The 20,359-nt window shown below is 40.7% G+C and overlaps 2 protein-coding genes across 3 annotated transcripts in view; one reads left to right on the top strand and one right to left on the bottom strand.

Annotated features, from left to right (window-relative positions):
* Usp6nl (USP6 N-terminal like) overlaps nt 1–19,577 on the bottom strand; it is a 141,586-nt gene extending 122,009 nt beyond the window's left edge. For both annotated transcript variants that reach the window (XM_057787904.1, XM_057787902.1), the window contains exons 1-2: nt 19,400–19,577; nt 6,999–7,090 (exon numbers count right to left, since the gene is read on the bottom strand). Coding sequence is in view for 1 of the 2 variants with exons in the window: in XM_057787902.1 (XP_057643885.1) it covers nt 6,999–7,002 (4 nt within the window). In the remaining variant the exon portion in view is untranslated. The remainder of the gene's footprint in view (nt 1–6,998; nt 7,091–19,399) is intronic.
* LOC130886116 (uncharacterized) lies at nt 18,139–19,959 on the top strand. The gene is made up of 2 exons (XM_057788017.1): nt 18,139–18,159; nt 18,976–19,959. The coding sequence occupies exons 1-2, from the start codon at nt 18,139–18,141 to the stop codon at nt 19,957–19,959; spliced, it is 1,005 nt and encodes a 334-aa protein (XP_057644000.1).
* Nucleotides 19,960–20,359: the final 400 nt, after the last annotated feature.

Genomic DNA, 20,359 nt, shown 5'->3' with positions numbered 1-20,359 from the left:
TCTAGACAGAATCGTTAACCAATATTTATGGAAAGTATCTACTACTGCCTATTTTTCCATGCCAAGACTAGCAGAATCCATGAGCTATCACTGAGGGACTAAGTGATCTCAATTTAGAACACACATTAAGGCAAACTGTTCCCACTCTACTAGTGTAATACACTACACCAAATATCAGGCCCATTTCTTTTTCTCAGCTGAATTAGAGATGGTTCCTATGCAAAAGTGACCTTAAAAAAAGAACGCATTCCATTATATAGGCCAAAGGACAGGATCAAAAACATCAACATGCAACACGCACTCCTGATTGACCCAGTCAGCAGAAGAGAACTGACATCCAAACAACTTACAAAACATATGTCATAATTTCAAAGTAAGCCTTTCCTGACAAAAGTGAAATAAAATACAGTAGAGATTAAAATTTAAAAATAAAGAAAACAGGATTTTAACATGAAGCTTTGAAAACAAGTATAACTTAACTACTTTTATTTTTGTGCTTTTTTATTTGTTTTAAACATACCCATCAAAATAATCACTAAATTCTGCCATGCATGAGAGTTTCTTTGCTACAATATCTATTTATAATCTAAGATACCCACTTCCCTTACTTCATCTTTGGCTTTACACGATAAAATAAACAAACTGAATAAATGCAAACTATGCATATACAAGAAGCAATAACAGCCAGATGGTGGTGGTACACACCTTTAATTCCAGCACTCGGAAGCAGAGGTAGGCAGATCTCTGAGTTCGAGGCCAGCCTGGTTTTCAAAGCAAGTTCCAGGGCAGCAAGAGCGACACAGAGAAACCCTTTCTCAAAAAGAAAAACAAACAAACAAAAACAGCAATAATAACTTAACAATTCACAGTGTCATAATAGCATCACAAGTATTCAGCTCAGAATTTGCTAGAATATATACTGGCAAGAAGGAGAGCTGAAAAACAAAGCATTCAACAAATTCTCAAGTCCTAAGGGCTGGGGCATCCCAACCGCTAATTCATGACTAAGATAGATAAGACCAACCTTGCTAAGAATACAGGATGGCCAGGCCTGCAGTATCAAGGTGGGCTGTCTCCAACCTCCATCTACTTACCCACGTGTTGTTCAAAAAATGCTATGTTCTATGTGTTTCCTGACATGAGCTGTGGAACCTGCCTGGTAGAGCTACTCACACATCTAAATATCCAATCTTTCCTCTGTTACTAAAGAAAAATAATCATTAATAATCAATAATCAATGACTCTCACCCACACCTAGGCTTAGAAATTCCATCTAGACTTAAATAATATATGATACTACCTTTTCAACTTTAACTACACTTCCATGTGGATTTTGTTTTTTCAAAACAAGAATCTCTGTTCCATTCGAGTCCCACACTCAGATTTAGAACTCCCTAGAAACACAGCACAGGACCACTGTAACACTCCTCAGACCACATTTACTAAGCTGGTCTACTCAAGGATACCTTCTTTTTCTACCTATTATCAAATCGTCAAGAAAGGAATTGCAACCCACTCTGATTCAAAGAAAGTTTGAAAAAAAAAACAAAGTTTAAGAACAAGTTAGTAAAAGCAAACACTGCTTAGGTAACCAACTTTTTAAACTTAATAAAAGCATTATTTTTCTGAGCAGTTTCTCCAGAAGGAAATCTTTAAGTCACTCCCATAACTGAAATCCTGAACACCATAAGCCCACTACAAAGGACCAGGACTTCCTCTCCTCCAGATTTCTCCTTCCCAATGTCCCTTCCCATCTATCTCTATGCTAGAATGTTCGAACACTCAGTGGACCTCTGTGGAGTCAACCTTACTTGTTCACACCATTCCATCTATCAAAAGCATTCTCCTCTGCTTCCTTCTCTCTATAGAGAGAAGGTATACCTTAGAAGAACACCTCAAGCTTCATCTAAAAAATATTAATACACAGAAGTGCTGCCAGAAACTAAAGGAACAAATGTCTGCAATATTTATTTAGTACTTAAATGCTAAAAACAGTGTGTTTGCCCTCAAAGAGCAAATGGATCAGAGAAAGCAAGCAACAAGCAGATGAACCTTAAAGTTCATCATGCTACAAGTGCAACAGGCCCACCTGGCAAGTGAAGGGGAGGGACACTCCGAACTAAGGTGGAAGCACAGGCTGACTTTTAGACTAACCTCAACTGTGAAATATGGAGTCTAGTTTTATGCTAACACTAACAGTGAAACCCCAGTGACATTCTTCATTCTTTGGCGCTCTGCTCCTCACAAAAGACACATAGAAACAAATATTTTAATAAATGAAATAGGACAAAACACTAACATGACACGGCTGTGCAACATCTATATGGCCCAAAAATCCCGTGAGAAAAGTAAAGCGCGGCCCCAGGGCAGGAAAGGCGGCAGGAAGCTGAATCTTGGGGCAGCTGTAAATACAAGCAGGGTCAGCACCCAGGCTCTTCACTTCACCCTGAACCAGTGTGCCCTCTTCCTCACTGTAAAATGCACAGAAAGGAGTCTGCCCACTGTGTTGAAGGTACTGCCTAGCAGAAGATGCTGACCTAATGCCAGCTGACTCAGGGAATGAGTCTGTGATGTCTCTAATGTCACCATGGGGCTGGGGCTCTGGTCCACTAACACAGACCCAATTCTTATCTATGAATTCTAAAGACAGGCAGAGACAATGACACATCTGCTAGACAGCAGGGACATCAAAAGAAAACATAAAGTCCATTAGAGTGTCTTTGCTAAGTTACAGAGAATGATGAACAATCCTAAACTCACTGCAGAAAAACTTGAAAAAGTATGAAATGATTAGAAAAGGACTTCAAATTAAGCTCTAAGAGTTCTTTAGAGCTATAAGGGCATGTGTTCCAAAAACCAAACAAACAAAAAAAAACTATAGAATAAGCAAAAATGAGAAAATCTAGTAGACATCTAAAAAGAGAACCAATTTTAAATAAAACACTAACCATTGAAATGTTAAAACAAAACATGTTACAATACCACCTATCAGGCCCCCAATTCCACCTCCACCTTCAACCTCACAAAGATCTGACTTCTGCATGAACAAGACACTGAGATCAGAAAATTAAAATACAAGTTACCTGTCCTCAGAAACTCAGGTAACATCAACTCTAACAGAACTCTAAAACTATAAATAGAAGTTTAGTTAATTTTCAAAAAGTTTTTAAGTTAAAAAAAACTTGCAGCTTCGATCTTAATTTTCATGAACTCATGACTATCTGCACTGGAGCTGGATTTCTGTGAGATAACCTCATACAAAAGTTCATGAATGGAACTGAATTAGCACATGCAGACTCTTCCTAAGCCGGACCTGAATGCCTCTAGCAACTGATCCTGGTTATTCAAAGGACCCCAACAGTACAAGTTTTAAAAATCAAAGGTGACTTTCTGCAATTACCTTTAGTAGAAAGAGTTAAATATTTCTATAACTATAAAAATTAACTAAAAAACATAAGAAAAGCTGTCTTAATTCATATTAAGGTAAACACAACCAATATAAATAATACACAAAAAAAGTGTAAGCTAATATTCTAATAAGGAAATGCTCACACTATCCCAGAGTTTCCATAATCGGAAAGTCTGTACTTCCAACAGCCACTTAGGACCCCAGTTAGAAGAAAACCCCAATTCTTTCATCCTACTCTAAAAATAAGCAGCTAACAGCAATGAAATCCAGTTCTGCAGGAAAAAGACATATACTTTCCCCTTAAAACTGAGAAGATAATTTTTTTTGAATCTTCTAAGTTCAAGATAACCTTGTTTTTTTGCTCCATTAAAAGTATGATAGGTTTTATGATGAAGGTCTTTGAGACATTAGGGATAAAAGGATCATACCTAAATATAATAAAAGCTATTTACAGCAAGCCGACAGCTAACATTAAATTAAACGGAGAAAAACTCAAAGCCATCCCACTAAAATCAGGAACACAACAAGGATGTCCACTCTCTCCATACCTCTTCAATATAGTGCTTGAAGTTCTAGCAATAGAGATAAGACAACATAAGGGGATCAAGAGGATTCGTATTGGAAAGGAAGAAGTTAAGCTTTCGTTATTTGCAGATGATATGATAGTATACACAAGCGACCCAAAAAACTCTACCAAAGAACTCCTACAGCTGATAAACACCTTTGGGAATGTGGCAGGATACAAGATCAACTCCAAAAAAATCGGTTGCCTTCCTATACACTAAGGATAAGGAAGCAGAGAGGGAAATCAGAGAAACATCACCTTTCACGATAGCCACAAATAGCATAAAATATCTTGGGGTAACTCTGACCAAGGAAGTGAAAGATCTATTTAACAAGAACTTTAAGTCTTTGAAGAAAGAAATCGATGAGGACACCAGAAAATGGAAGGATCTCCCTTGCTCTTGGATTGGGAGGATCAACATAGTAAAAATGGCAATTCTACCAAAAGCGATCTATAGATTCAACGCAATCCCCATCAAAATCCCATCAAAATTCTTCACAGATCTGGAAAAGACAATAATCAACTTTATATGGAAAAACAAAAAACCCAGGATAGCCAAAACAATCTTATACAATAAAGGATCGTCTGGAGGCATTACCATCCCTGACTTCAAACTCTATTACAGAGCTACAGTATTGAAAACAGCTTGGTATTGGCATAGAAACAGAGAAGTCGACCAATGGAATCGAATAGAAGACCCTGGCTTTAACCCACAAACCTATGAACACCTGATTTTTGATAAAGGAGCTAAAAGTATACAATGGAAAAAAGAGAGTATCTTCAACAAATGGTGCTGGCAAAACTGGATGTCAATCTGTAGAAAAATGAAAATAGATCCATATCTACCACCATGCTCAAAACTCAAGTCCAAATGGATTAAAGACCTCAATATCAGTCCGAACACACTGAACCTGATAGAAGAGAAAGTGGGAAGTACTCTACAACACATGGGCACAGGAGAACACTTCCTATGCATAAACTCAGCAGCACAGACATTAAGGGCATCACTGAATAAATGGGACCTCCTGAGACTGAGAAGCTTCTGTAAAGCAAAGGACACTGTCACTAAGACAAAAAGGCAACCCACTGACTGGGAGAAGATCTTCACCAACCCCGCAACTGACAAAGGTCTGATCTCCAAAATATATAAAGAACTCAAGAAACTAGACCGTAAAGGGCTAACCAACCCAATTTAAAAATGGGGCACTGGCCGGGCGGTGGTGGCGCACGCCTTTAATCCCAGCACTTGGGAGGCAAAGGCAGGCGGATCTCTGTGAGTTCGAGGCCAGCCTGGTCTACAAAGGGAGTTCCAGACAGGCTCCAAAGCTACAGAGAAACCCTGTCTCAAAAGAAAAAAAAAAAAAAAAAAATGGGGCACTGAGCTGAACAGAGAATTCTCAACAGAAGAAGTTGAAATGGCCAAAAGACACTTAAGGTCATGCTCAACTTCCTTAGCTATCAGGGAAATGCAAATTAAGACAACTTTAAGATACCATCTTACACCTGTCAGAATGGCTAAAATAAAAAACACCAATGATAGCCTTTGCTGGAGAGGTTGTGGAGAAAGGGGTACTCTCATCCATTGCTGGTGGGAATGCAAACTTGTGCAACCACTTTGGAAAACAGTGTGGCGGTTTCTCAGGAATTTCGGGATCAACCTACCCCTGGACCCAGCAATACCACTCTTGGGAATATACCCAAGAAATGCCCTATCATACAACAAAATTATATGCTCAACTATGTTCATAGCAGCATTGTTTGTAATAGCCAGTACCTGGAAACAACCTAGATGCCCTTCAATGGAAGAATGGATGAAGGAAGTATGGAATATATACATATTAGAGTACTACTCAGCAGTAAAAAAAAATGACTTCCTGAATTTTGCATGCAAATGGATGGAAATAGAAAACACTATCCTGAGTGAGGTAAGCCAGACCCAAAAAGAGGAACAGGGGATGTACTCACTCATATTTGGTTTCTAGCCATAAATAAAGGACATTGAGCCTATAATTCGTGATCCTAGAGAAGCTAAATAAGAAGGTGAACCCAAAGAAAAACATATAGGCATCCTCCTGAATATTAACCTTCATCAGGCGATGAAAGGAGACAGAGACAGAGACCTACATTGGAGCACCGGACTGAAATCTCAAGGTCCAAATCAGGAGCAGGAGAGAGAGCATGAGCAAGGAACTCAGGACCGCGAGGGGTGCACCCACACACTGAGACAATGCGGATGTTCTATCAGGAACTCACCAAGGCCAGCTGGCCCGGGTCTGAAAAAGCATGGGATAAAACCGGACTCGCTGAACATAGTGGACAGTGAGGACTACTGAGAACTCAAGAACAATGGCACTGGGTTTTTGATCCTACTGCACGTACTGGCTTTGTGGGAGCCTAGGCAGTTTGGATGCTCACCTTACTAGACCTGGATGGAGGTGGGTGGTCCTTGGACTTCCCACAGGGCAGGGAACCCTGATTGCTCTTAGGGATGACGAGGGAGGGGGACTTGATGGGGGAGGGGGAGGGAAATGGGAGGCGGTGGCGGGAGGAGGCAGAAATCTTTAATAAATAAATAAATAAACAAACAAATAAATAAATAAATAAAGATTTCAAACTAAAAAAAAAGTATGATAGGTTTCTGTAGTTTTTCATAAACATATTAACCCATGTTGCCCAAGGATGAAATTTTACACAACAAAACCTCTCTTAATTATCGTCAGCTTCAATATTCCCTCTTTTACTTTTAGAATTATTTCCCAGTAGAAAACAGAAAGTCAAGAGCTCTTAAATGAATCAGTCAGCTAATAAGCTAGTGCTAGACTCCCTCATCACATCTGAGCTCTTAGCGTAAAACAAACATATAAAGGTGTCTCTCACTGCCTTAAGATAGAGAAGTCACAGCACTGGAGAGAACCAAACTATTCTCCCAGGAAGTGACATAATAGTAACATGTTTCTTCTTTTGTTAAATAAATACTACAAATGCTCCCAAGTCAGCAGAAATTAAACCAAGCAGGACACTTACTCATGACTGGAAAAGTCTCTGTGTGTTGTCCCAATCCAGTATTAAACCAAAGTCTACGGTCCAGGGTTTCTCAGAGGAATACATATCCTGTTCTGGAAACAGAAGAGAAAGAAATCAGATTTTTCTAAAGGTCAATGTTTAAAGTTTATTAAAAGGAAATAAAAATAACTTTAGTTCAGTTTTTTCTACTATCTACAGAACCCCTAGTCATTCTCTTTTAAATATAAAAGATTACTAGTAATTATCATCTAATTCACAGGTCCCTACCTAAAACAAGTTAACTTCAAGAATTAAAAAATATATAGACAGCAAGTGCCATACAGGAGCTTAGCATGTAGAAAACAATTGCCAGATGTTGTTTACTATGTAGAAGGCAACTGTCATTAAAAAAACAAAAACCAAAAAACAACAACACCACCTTGGTATCTTCAGCTTCAGTCTTCAGTACTGAAGTTATTCCTTCCCTATTCCCAACTAATAAAGTCAAGAAAAAGAAGAGTGTTCTGCCTAGAGCAAACAAGCATATCATGTCTGCTAAGTTTCTCTGGTTGTATACAAAGTTTTATATACGCCTCAAATAACAACTACAGAAGTTATTGCTATGAACTTTCTCTAATGATAGCGATTTCCTCATTATAAATATAATATGAGTTCACATTTATTTAGCTATGTGCCACAAATATCCTTTGGCATTTTTTCTAAGTATTTTAAAAATATATTTGGTAAATAAATTGAAATTTTTAGACTTAGTTCTTTTCACTCAATTGTAATATAAAGCATTGCTTTGAATTAGTATGGGTATCAATACTAAAACACACTTGACCCTTGACTAAGATTTGCATTATAAAATCTTTCTAAATTGATTAACACATTTTTAGATGAGGCATGGTATATTTAAATGAAATCACAGTTGCATAATGCCTTCTAGATCTAATGCATAATTGTACAGCTCTGCAATTCAATACAAAATGCACACTTGCATAACATAACTTCCTTCATAAACCAGTAAACTACTTCCTGCAATCATGAAAAATGACACTTTATTTTCTAAATCATTCAAGAAAACCACAAAACAATAACCCCCTCGGCTATGAACCAAGTTAGGGTAACACTTTTAAAGATTCAGTTTGCTGTATCCATCTACTATACTCAGATTATGTAAGATGCATAAACAGCACACATTTACACAATGCAGAAACTGCATCAGCATGTACACGCACCACATACTGCCTACACTGTAGTTAGCAGTGGTATATAATCACAGTTCTGTCATCCTGTCACCTGACCCCAACCCACAGGCTTTCTTCTTCATCTGTGCATTTGCCAGTGATCACCATTTCCAGACAACCCAATTATCCCAAGAAAATGAGTAGCATGGCAAATCTACAATCAACATTTCCCATGTTAGCTCAGGTACATGTTCAAAGTTTCTCATAATAAATACATCTCTTAATGGTACTGCATTAAGTTTACTGGCTTTGATGTCTCTCCTTGGAAACTAAGAGGTAAGATGCTGAATGAGAACAGGGGAAGGCGATGTCACAAAAACACCAAGTAGATATTAACATTTACAGAGGTCAAAGGGGTCCACATGCTTTCATACTTGAAGCAGCTACTCTTTACCTGGGTCTTATGTCTATATACATTTTTAATGTTAAGTTTTCTAAATGGTAGTATCAAAGTACCCTATAGGATGTAATGCTCTCTTCCTGTCATACCATAAGAAGCCGAATAAATCCTTAATTCTAGTGTTTAAGACATAAAGAATTTTCTTAGCACTAAAAATACTATCTTCAAAAACATTAGGATAGGAGCTTAGCAGTTAAGAAAAATTACTACTTTTCTAGAGGAACCAAGTTGTTATCATGACCCACATCAGGTGGCTCACATCTGTCCGTAACTCCAGCTCCAAGGGATGTACAAGACTGCAATGTCTGTGTCCGGACACTCATTGCACATATCCACACGCAAACATAAACACCCACACATAATTAAAACAAATATCATTTGTAAGTCAGGATAATAAAACTTACAAACACTGGATGTACGACCACACAAGGTAACAAATGCACACAAGCCTTACAGTGTACAAACATGCAAAGCATGTATCAGAATTTAATGTACAGACCCATGGAGCAACACTTAGAACTGTGCATATGAAGGACACAGTGAGGTCACCTCGTCAAGGTTCTTTATACTAATCACAGCTTCAAAACAGAGATCTGCTCCCCAGCAACCAGCCCCCAGCCCCCAGCTCCACCTACTTTCAAAATAAGTAGTCAATTAATTTTTTTCAGCAACCAAGTGCCTCTAAAGCAGTAGAATGCAAGATATAAAAAATATTCAGGCTCCTTTCACCTCACCTAGTTACCCTTCCCTAAAGAAGAATAATGTCTCAAAATACACAACTTCACATACTAAGTATTTTGTAGTATTTCTGCAAAATCAGCATTTATCTTACTTTTCATGTATTGGCTTTGGGAGGTGTGGCAATATGCCTTCCTGGAAAGGAGTAGGACTGACTAAACCTAACTGGAAGCTACGTTTCCTTGGAAGGCATAGCAGCAGGAGAAACATATACCCAAGAAGGCTGCTGGCCCCAACATGACACATAACTGAAGACAATTCACAGCTTACAACCAAACCCAGCCAAACTCAGTCAAGGCTGCAGATCTATGGCTGCCTGCTGTCAGCCACTGAAATTTTGTGGTAATTACATTATTACAGCCAAAGATGACTAAGCCAGAGAAAAAAAGACACTAACTTCTGAGGCAAGAGAGATAGCTCAGCACCACAGAATAAGAACGGCTTCTGCAGAAGACTGAAGTTTGATTCCCAGAACCCACTTCAGGTGGTTCACAACCTCCTCTAACTCCAGATCCAAGGGGATCCAACACCTCTGTCCTCTGTGGGTCCTGGCATTAACATGTATACATATATGCACACACACACACACACACACAGATTCACATACATACACATAAGTAAAAATAAAATAAATCTTAAGACATTAACTTTAAAATCAATTTAACTAAACTGGGCAGTGGTGATGCATGCCTTTAATTCTGGCACCTAGGGACAGGGCAGGCAGGTCTCTGAATTCAAGGCCAGCCTGCTCTACAGAGCAGGTTCTGGGACAGCCAGAGCTGCACAAAGAAACCCCAACTTGGGAGGCTTGGGGTGGGGCAGGAGGCAGGTGATGACAACAGCAACAAAGAAACACTGAAGTCTCAAGTTAAAAATACTGTATTCAAAGACATTCACTCTTAGCTCAGAAAACAAGGACAATTCATAGTTACAGACTGTGTTCTAGCTGTGGGTATGATGAGACAAGCCAACTTCCCAGAGTTTGTCAGTGTTGGGTTGTTTCCACTGTGAGCTTCTTCAAACATTTTTGCTTCATAATGTTAAAATAACTCGTGTTAGAAACCCTTTCTTCACGAAAGGTTTGTAGTTGAGTCGTTACATATATTTTACTGTTTATAATTAAAAAATCATCTATACAAAAAAAATATTGTATTCAAAAATCTAGGCACATATCATAGGAAATAAATCTAAATAAGTAAACCACATAGAGGCTGAAAATTAAGGCATCAAAAATATAGAACTGGCAAATACTGACTAAAGTAGAGAGATGTGGTTACAATAACTATGCCATGTTTGTGCTAGGATGTAACCAGAAATGATCGTGGGGCGGGGCAAAGCTCAGCAGCAGAACACTTGCCTGCAATATACAATCCCCATCATCGTATCAGAAAAAGGAAAAAAGAGGAATTTCATAACAATTTTGTCTGACTGTAAGAGAGAGAGAAAGGGAAGGGGAATTTATCACAATAATACTTGTAATAGCAAAAGAAACAAAATATAAAATTTCTACAGAAAACTTAGTTACATCATCTGTTTATCACTTAGCATTATAAAGCAATGAAATGAACTATTTGTTGAAATCATTTCTCTCCCCCCACACAAAATGTTTAAGAAAATTTCCTTCATCATAGTGTTAATTATAATATCACAAAATTATAAACTTAAATGTCCAATAATAAATAACTGACTGGATTATTATTAATAATCCATTATTAAGCCTGTCTAATAGTAATTAAAACTGTCCGGCAACTAAGGACAAGAAATGAACTAACACTGTAGTGGCCCTTAAGCACCTTCATCCCAGAACCATCAAGAAAGGAATCAGAAATTGAGTCATCCAACTCAACTCTATCTCCTCAAAGGCTCATAAGCAAGACTTGTGACTACTATTCAGTGTTTAAATCTAAAACAGATGATAAAAGCTGGCAGGTGGCATATACCTTTAACCTAGCACTCAAGAGGCAGAGACAGGAAGCGCTCTATGAATTTGAGGTCAGCCTATTCTACAGAGCAAGTTTCAGGTCAGTCAAGGATACAAAAGACACTGTCTCAAAATATTATTATCATTAATACAATTTTTTTAAATTTAAAAATCAGACAACGTATAAACTAGTCAGGCACTTGAAAAACCCTCCCAAAGCAACTCCCAGAAGCCAGACAGTATTCTAGGCTCAGTCAACAAAACTATGAACAAAACACTACCCCTTGCAAAGCTTACATTATAATAATTCTAGTACCTTCCTTTCTTAATTCAGTCACAATTCATTAGTTCTACTATGTATTGGCCAGGACAGAATCCTAGGTAACGCCTTCTTATTCTAGATGAAGAAATAACTCCAGTTAATACTACAGTCATTATTCATTGAGACATATCTCACCCTTGTGGTTACATAATTCTTGAACTTTATGAACAATACTCTAGAGTAACGTATACCTATAAAACACACAATACTAAATTTCCACAGCCTGTAATCTTTTCCCAGCACGAGAAAAGTCCAGTAAATCTGTCACTGCTAAAGTGAAAAGAGAATTGTTTATTCTGCTCACTAAGTCAACAAAATGTTTCCCACTAATGAGATCAAAAAATGAGTTGGGCTTAAGAATAAAATGGTTGGTTCTCAGTTTGTTTACACGTGTATGTTAATGATGCATAAGATAAGGATAAGGTCAAATTTCCTTTCCTCCGGTAGAATTTAACTTAGATTTCCAGGAGGGCTTATCAAATTCTAGTGACTTTGTTTACACTGGTCAACAGGCATTTCAGAAAGCAAGTGTCATTTCTAAATCTTCCTTATTTCTAACAGGTACAGAGAGGCAGGGGCTTTCAAGGGCAGCTAATAATGTTATATTTGCCATAAGCACTTGATATGCCTGTCATATCAGAACTGTACATAGTGGCTACGCTCCACAAATGAAAGCTAAAATGAAGAACACAGTATCTTTTCTTTTCAGAAGCCTGATCGCATTCAAAACTGCAGGTTGCCATATAGTGAGCACTAAAGCAGACACCATGATGGAAGTGATTTAAATGTAGACATAATTCTAAGACCTACACCAAGGAATTTGTGATCAGATAAATTCTAAACTCTATAATACATTTATCTGCTCTTTCAATAAATACTAATTCAACTCTACAATATACAAAAACTGTCCAACTAGCTTAGGACACAAAAAGACAAATTTGATTCCAGCCATCCTAAAACAGAGTAAGTTCAGAAGAAAAGTGCCAGCAGAAACTGAGTGGCAGAAGAGAAAAGTCTAGGTACTGCATTCAGTAAAAATAGGGAAACTTAGAAGCAAAAGGATGAAACCACACGGATCTGTAGGTAGTGGGTATGAAATTCGAAGTCGGCGAGATGACAGTCGACATAAGGCCTCTCAAGAAAACCACTGCAACAACGAGTCCACTTGGCCTCCCTGACCTGTGTGTGCAAAGCCAGAACTAAGTTTTCTAGGCTGACAAACACCCAGGAGTACCACGGGATCCTGTGTGAAAGATGCCCTGGTGAACTAAATATAAAGTTGATGTGTACACTAATAGTCCTGATACATTTTTGGTCTCATAAAATAAGGAAGATGAAACACAATATTGAAGTTCTATTTGTAACTTGTGTTATTTATAACTTAAAACTAACCCTAATTAAATGAGAAGCTGAGAAAGATTCTAATTTCCTTAGCATAGCAGGATCAACAAATCAACTATCATAGTAAATGAGATATGAACTAAAACAAAGAAATCTAAAATATTCTATTAAAGGGGCATGGCACAGATTCAAATGACCCCTGGGGACAAAAAAAAAAAAAAGTCAATGTGACTGTGAATGGTGATGTAGTCAAATGCAACCATAAGTCTGAGAATCTAGATAATGTTCTTTTGGCAATCCTCACTAATGACAATTAACCCTGGAGAGAAGGTTTTTGTTATTAGTCAGAAAAATAAATCCCAGGTAAGCCTGAGGAACAAGCTTGGGACTCAAACTGATACTAAAGCGCTAGCCATCAACAAAATATGATGTACATTGTTAAGGAGTCAAATTCAATGTCTTTAAAAAGGAATTTCCTAAAAAAAAATAAAAACACTCTCTTCAGTGATTAAAGTACATATTCTTTGAATATGTGCCATAAAATGCTGATTTGAAAACTGCCCTACTACTCCACAATCACACCCATCTACATAAACCCTATTTTCCAAAAACTAAACACCTAGCTGAGTACAACTTCGTGGGCTGGGAAGATCACTCAGGGAGTTAAAAAACAGTGCTTGTCAGGCAAGCGAGAAGATGAAGTCAGGGTCCTCAGAACCCATGTAAACTCCAGGTGGGCATGGCAAAGCATCCCTGAACACAGGGGTTAGCTAGACACTCTGCTTCAGTTGAGACACTGCCTCAGTGTGTAAAGTAGAGAGGAATGAAAGACTCCTGTCCTGATACTGGCCTTGGGACTTCACATATGTGTGCCTAGACACATGAGACTATGGGGACATACAGGCACCCACACCATACATACAAAACACATGCAAGAAAAGGAAGGTTGACCAAAAACATCTGTCTCACTAGAAGACAAAGAACTGGCCAAACAGTATACGCTATGTATAGTTTTAAGATATTAAAAATACCAAGGACATAAACAAATGTTTGTTAAGTAACCACTAAAGCTAACTGTACTTCTACCTATTGAACAGTTCCATTCCTAGGGAAAGTCAAAAGGAAGGAGTTCACATATCCAACAAAATACACAAGTAAGAATGTTCACAGCAGCTGTCTTATAGCAGCCAGTAACTGAGAACAATCCAAGTGCCCATTCAAAGAATGAATAAACTAAGAGTCATGGATTATTCAGGCCACCACTGTGGCAATCTGTATTTTCTGATAAAACTTACTGCAGTATGATCCTGCATGATTTTCTAGACTCTTAACTCTCCCAGTCAAGGAATGGGGCCATTCCCCCCGACACACACACACCTTTTTTTTTTTTTTTACAGGATGGGCATTTTACAACTGCCTCAATTAGTAATTAATACACAATGGGCATTAATACCACAGACGTGCCAAGTCTAAGTGACAAGGACAATACAGATTCTGTGGCTCAGCCCCCAACACCTCTAATCCTCTCTTTTTCTTAGAATCCAGCCGTACAGCTCATGTGAGCAGCCTTAAGTCATAGTGCACAGCCGCATCTATGTGTCCTGTCACTAAGTCTCAGACAGAGAAGCAGCCCTTCACACAGAACTAGGCCTGGGCTTCAAGCAGTCCGACCTGAAACTGTGTGAAGCAGACATAGTGTTGCCCAAATTGCAGATCTGTGAAGAAAGCAAATAATCCCACTGTTTTAAGCTACACTACTGAACAATGTTTTAGGTAGCCAGAGTAACCAAAACAAATACTGAACAATAAAAAGAAACTGCTACATACAACAACATAAATGGAATTCACTTCACAATACAATGATGAATGGAAGAAACCAAACAAAACAGTATCTATTGCATGGCATTATTTCTATGAAAAGCCACAAGATGTAAAATTAACGTATAGTGATAGAAAATTAAGTCCTAGCTACATACAAAACAGAAAAAGGGTACTGATTGGAAACAATTGTAGTAAACGGCTAGGGCACCAGAGTACTCTACAGATAGAACTGAGTTAATTATACGGTTATACATTATAAAAACTCTTCAGGATATACATTTAAGACTAGTACACATTGTAGCATGTACACTATATAACTTTTTTAAAGGATGTATCTGAGAAATGACAAGATACTAAGGAATGAGCAATCACAGTTCAAAAGAGATTAAGAATCCAAAACAGAGAGCACAGCACCCTCAGACTTCTTTATCCCAGGAAACTGCTGCCTGATCAGAACAGATCCCTGAGAGGCTACACTGTACTGAGGCAGCCCTGAACACAAATCAGGCAGAGTGTAACAGTGTGAGACCTCAAAACACCAAATCCCGAAAGAAAACACCTGGAAGTAAACTAAACCCAAGCATAACCTAGGGAGCAGGAGACAGGAGGATGCCTGGGCCTACTGGCCAGCCAACCCCGCCTAATCAGCAAGGCCAGGTCAGAGTCACTCTCAAAAACCAAGGTAGGTGGTTCCTAAGGAACAATGCAGAAGGCTGAGGCCTGGCATGCACATGCGCCCACATTTGAGCATGTGCCCACACCTCCTGCACATGTGCTAACACCCACACACCAAGTAACAATAATAAAACGATATATCAAAATTAGGTAAACACTGAGACTAGCAAAATTTATAAGCCCAAATTGAAACCAAACAAAGAAGAAAAATGGAAATGTCATTTTTAAAAAAAAAAAATCAAAGCAAACCTAAAAAGAATTATAAAAATAAACTGCCCTGGTAAGACAAATTTCTAAAACTAATCTCCACACCTATTCAATTTCTTTCTTTTGTGACTTAGTTTTTAAAATTTTTATTTCACCTTGTCTTATCTTGCTACACCTACACTAATAAATTAAACTGTTTGAAAACCAAAGTAAAACCAGGGCAAAGAGTATCTAGAGCAAATGGATGTGTAAATACTGCATCCATGCCATAACTGAACATGACTCTGCCACCCCTGGTAACACGGCTGACTGTGAACTTGAAATAGCTTTAATTTGATAGTCCACCACAACACTCTAGCGCTGTGCTATTATTCACTTGTGGATACAGGGGAAGGTAAATTCGAGGGGGGGATGCAGCTTCTGCTACACTCCTACCAAGGTCAGGAAGACACAGGTGCAATGTGGACCTCTGTAACAAGATAACTTTAGAGCCAAAACCACTTAAGCAGACACAAGCTCCAGAGTCCATCTTGATCTTACTACAAGCAAATGAAACCACCCAAATACTTCCTAGACATTTTATCTTGGGGTTGATCGCTCATGAAGGTTTGTGAGAAGTAGGGCATTTTTAAATAAGGTAGTCTAAGTTGATGAAAATTGAATTATGATGAAATTAACAATCATTATGTCTGTGAGGAAATCGAAGGATATTTTGTTTAGCATCTAATCCAAGTTTTACAGCTATAGAAACTAACATGTAGTCCAAGTGTTCCAAAAGCAGACACCAAGGTGGACAGTCCTTTCCAGGTCTTGTGTGGCCGTGAGGATCAAGCAGACTGACTCACTTTCTCTGATGACTATGAAACAAAAGCAAGCCACTTGAGACGATGAGAGAATGGTTCAGGAGCTTCTTTCCACACCAATGATGACAGCAGCACACAGCCACAAGCTGACAGGCAAGCATCCTCGTGGAGCCGCCACACCAGTCTCCCTGACTCTGTTACCGTGTACACCTTTTCCTTGTCCTCAAAGTATCCTAATTTCACAAAGCAATATTTTTTAAAACTAAGCCATGAGGTAGGAGCCTATAAATGAAACTAGTCAGTTGAGAGTCGTCTCTGACTAATCCCCATGCCCTACAGTCCCTGGATGCTGGATGTGCTACAGGGCAGATGCTCTCCAATTGTGATCTTATGTTGACTCTGAAAACGGTAGAAACCTTTTAGAGGGGAACACACTTCTCTAATATATAATTAGATCACATCTGTAAATAAAAAAGCGCTTTTCACAAATGACACTGAAGGAACAAACTCTAAGTCTGGGGCAATTAGTCTGAATTGCACTAGTTACAAAATGGGGGTGGTTAAAGTAGAATTCAACTCAAAATCCAGAAAATGTCACATTCTCTCTACCTAAAGTAGCAATTCTCAGTCTTAGTATTCTAAATTCTTTTGCTGACTTCTGAACTTCCTTAACATTCCTCAATTTTTCACCAAAATAATTATCGGCTTTCTTCCCCCATATTTACCGGCTACAAACTGTCACAATAATTTGGCGAGGTAGCAAAGATAGGCCAGTGCAAACTGCCTGACATTAGAGCCCCAGACTGGATCTGCTGGTTCCCACACAATGCTTAAAGACCATCAATTTACACCCGACACTAGCCTGACATTTCTCCTTACTGACTTGTTTAACCAGACCAGCTGTCCTCACTGTTAAGGGAGGCATAGAGAGCTGGAGAGATGGCTCCGTGATTAGGAACACTTGCTGCTCTTCCAGAGGACCCAGGTTTGATTCTCAGCCCCCACGTGATGGCTCACAACCAACCATAACTCCAGTTCCAGGGGATCTGACACCCTCTTCTGAGCCCCGAGGGCAACAGGCACAAATGTGAAACACATATATAAATGCAGGCAAAACACTCATACACATAAAATAATAAATCTTAAAAATATGTTAATGGGAAGAAGTGTAATGAATTATTCTCACGAGAAACAAGCACAGCCCACAGCTGTACAGTAATTTAAAATAAGAAGCAGCCAGCACCAAGGCTCAGGACCCAAACTCTAGAAGTTTGACAAAGGATGGTTCTTGAATACCTCTGTGCGAACTCACTGCTTCTTTAACTAAGGGCACCTGTTCTTGCAATTAGGGCCGTGTATTTCCCTTAGAAGTTAATTTACACTGTCATCAGTATAATTTCCTTTTCCATTTTGACTTACAGCTTAACGGCCTGTGGAGAGTACAAACTAGGATCAATCATCCACCTTAAGGAGTGAACGAGACCATGCTTACAATTTCTCTTATAAAATTACGACAAACTGGAAAGTCTTTTGTTAAAGTGGGGTCTTCGGGAAAAATCAATGAGACAATAAGACACTGTTCAGCCTGTGACAGTTTACTGATTACTAAGATAACCTAAAGAAAGGGGAAAAAAGTTTGAACTCCACCCTAGTCCCCGACCCATAACTTTCCAGAGATTCAAGATGGGAAGAAACTGGTCAGAGGTGAGGTGATCTCAAACGTCCTTTTCAAACTTTTCTAAGCTATGAAACATTAACTGTCTCACAGATCTAATGTGGGAGCGAGGGGGAGGGGAGAAAAGAGGAGGAGGAGGAGGAGGAGGAGGAGGAGGAGGAGGAGGAGGAGGAGGAGGAGGAGGAGGAGGAGAAGAAGAAGAAGAAGAAGAAGAAGAAGAAGAAGAAGAAGAAGAAGAAGAAGAAGAAGAAGAAGAAGAAGAAGAAGAAGAAAAAGGAGGAGGAGGAGAAAAGGGAGGAGGAGAAAGAAGAAAAAGAAAAAAGGAAGCTGATCTACGACTGAATTGTTCCAGCAAGGATACTTAGAACAGTGTCCCTACTATTTCCATTATTATTGTCATTATTCCTAAAGACCGGGTATTGGCCCAATTCACCAAGCCTTTCCAATCCATAAAGCACAAAGCATATTAAAGTTTTCTAAAAACTCCTATGAGGTTGGGGAGATGAATGAGGAGAATCTAGCAACGCACGCTTTATTCGAAAATGTGGTGTCAGCTAACACCTTGTAAACTCACTTTAAAAATAAAAAGTATCTGCTGATTAAACAGAGAGTGGCTAGGTAGAACCCAGAGATACCCAATGTTCAAGTTATATGAACGCCCCCACCAGGCAATCAGACTTCTCTAGTCTGCTGGCATTAAAACACCTGCGAACTGCCGCGCTCCCGGGGCTCCAAACTAGCCTGCAAAACTTTGCTAGGGTGCACAGATTTCCAGGCTTTCCAGATCCCTCCCTTGCGCCCATCCTCCCGGAGGCTGCTCCCAACAAAGTTCTTGCGGCATCCAGACAGTCGTTTCAGAGAACGAAGTTTGCCTGGGTCCTGCCCACTCGCGCTCCCGCTGGACGCAACTGAAACTTGTGAGGGAGACACGTCTCCCCGGAGACCGAAACTTGCACGGAGGGGGGGGGAGTGAGGACGGCGGGCAGAGGGTTCCGCCTCCCCGGGGGGCTGCACGCCGCGCTGGGCCCTTCCCGGCCCCCGGCCCGCGCCCGCCCGCCCCGCCAATCGCACCGCAGACCCCCGAGGCGCGCGGCACGGCGCGCGGGCTCCCGGTGAGCCCGTTCGGTCCAGGCCGCACCGCCGCCGCGTGCCCGCTGCCCGGGGCCGGGAATGGCGGCGTCCGGCTGCCCGGGGCCAATTCCGTCCCTGCCCCCTCACCCTCGACCCCGCCAGCCCTTCTAGCAGCGACGCGGGAGAAAAGGAAGTTACCTCAGGGCGGTCCCGGCGGCGGTCAGTCGTGGGAGGCCGAGCGGGTCCAGCGCGGTGGCGGTGGCTACCGCAGTGCCCTCCGCCCCATTGTTTCCCTTCCAGGAGGCTCCCGGCAAAGCCGAGCCCGGGAACCAGGAAGTTCCCTGGCGCGACACCTCCTGCCGCCGCCGCTATGGAAACGGCCCCCGCCTTCCCCAGGGCGGCTCGCCCGGGACCCCGCCTCCACGCCGCCGGCCCCGCCCGCCTCACCGGCCGCCAACAGTCGCCGATGCGGCCGCGGCAGCCGCCGCCATCTTGGCGCGGCCAAGCTGCCCCTGCCTTCCCGGCGACACGTGCGCTGCTCCCACGCTCCCGCCGGGCGCGCTCCCGCCGCCGGGCTTCACGCCGAGGCCGAGCCCCCAACCCCTCTGCAGGATGCGGGTTCTGCGGACCGGGCAGCGCGCCGGGATTGCTACAGAGCTACCGATGGCAGTGGACCAGTGCGGTGTCGGACACCTGGGAGCGGCCCACCGAGCAGGGGCACCTTTTGCATCTGGAGCCCAACTGCTTCCCAGCCTTGAGACCTTGCCCACTGCACTTGGTTTCCTCTTGGACTCAGTGTCTTCATCCGTGAAGTGGGATGGTCATCGTACCTGCTTCGTGGAGTTGGTCCCTGCATAAGCGAATGCTTGGTAGTTTGTGCATAATAATAATCTGTCAATAGAGCTGTTGCAGACACAAGGTCACGCCGTCAGTTTTCACGCATTTATGCCAAGTGTTCAGAGCAGCACAACTAAGTAGGCTACCGTGTGCAAACCTTTGCTACTTAAAACGTGTTCAGTGTTAATTTCTGTCCCATCTTTCTCTAGGTCAGCTTTCTTTTTTGTGTCGTGGGAATTTTCGAGAGCTTTCCTCTCCACGGTCTTCCATTAAAAGCTGCTGTGAAACGGGAATGATGTAAACTTCCCAACACTATAATTT

This window comes from Chionomys nivalis, chromosome 13 (assembly GCF_950005125.1).
Source record: "Chionomys nivalis chromosome 13, mChiNiv1.1, whole genome shotgun sequence".
NCBI lineage: Eukaryota > Metazoa > Chordata > Mammalia > Rodentia > Cricetidae > Chionomys > Chionomys nivalis.
The sequence above is the reverse complement of the archived record's forward strand: the minus strand, read 5'-3'. Positions and strand labels throughout refer to the sequence as shown.

What these genes read in the sequence shown, in the direction of transcription:
- LOC130886116 (XM_057788017.1), top strand. Translation starts at nt 18,139, where the DNA reads ATGGGAAGAAACTGGTCAGAG. An exon ending in TGGGAAGAAACTGGTCAGAG is followed by an intron (nt 18,160 to 18,975) that starts GTGAGGTGATCT and finishes TGCGGCATCCAG; the next exon opens with ACAGTCGTTTCAGAGAACGA.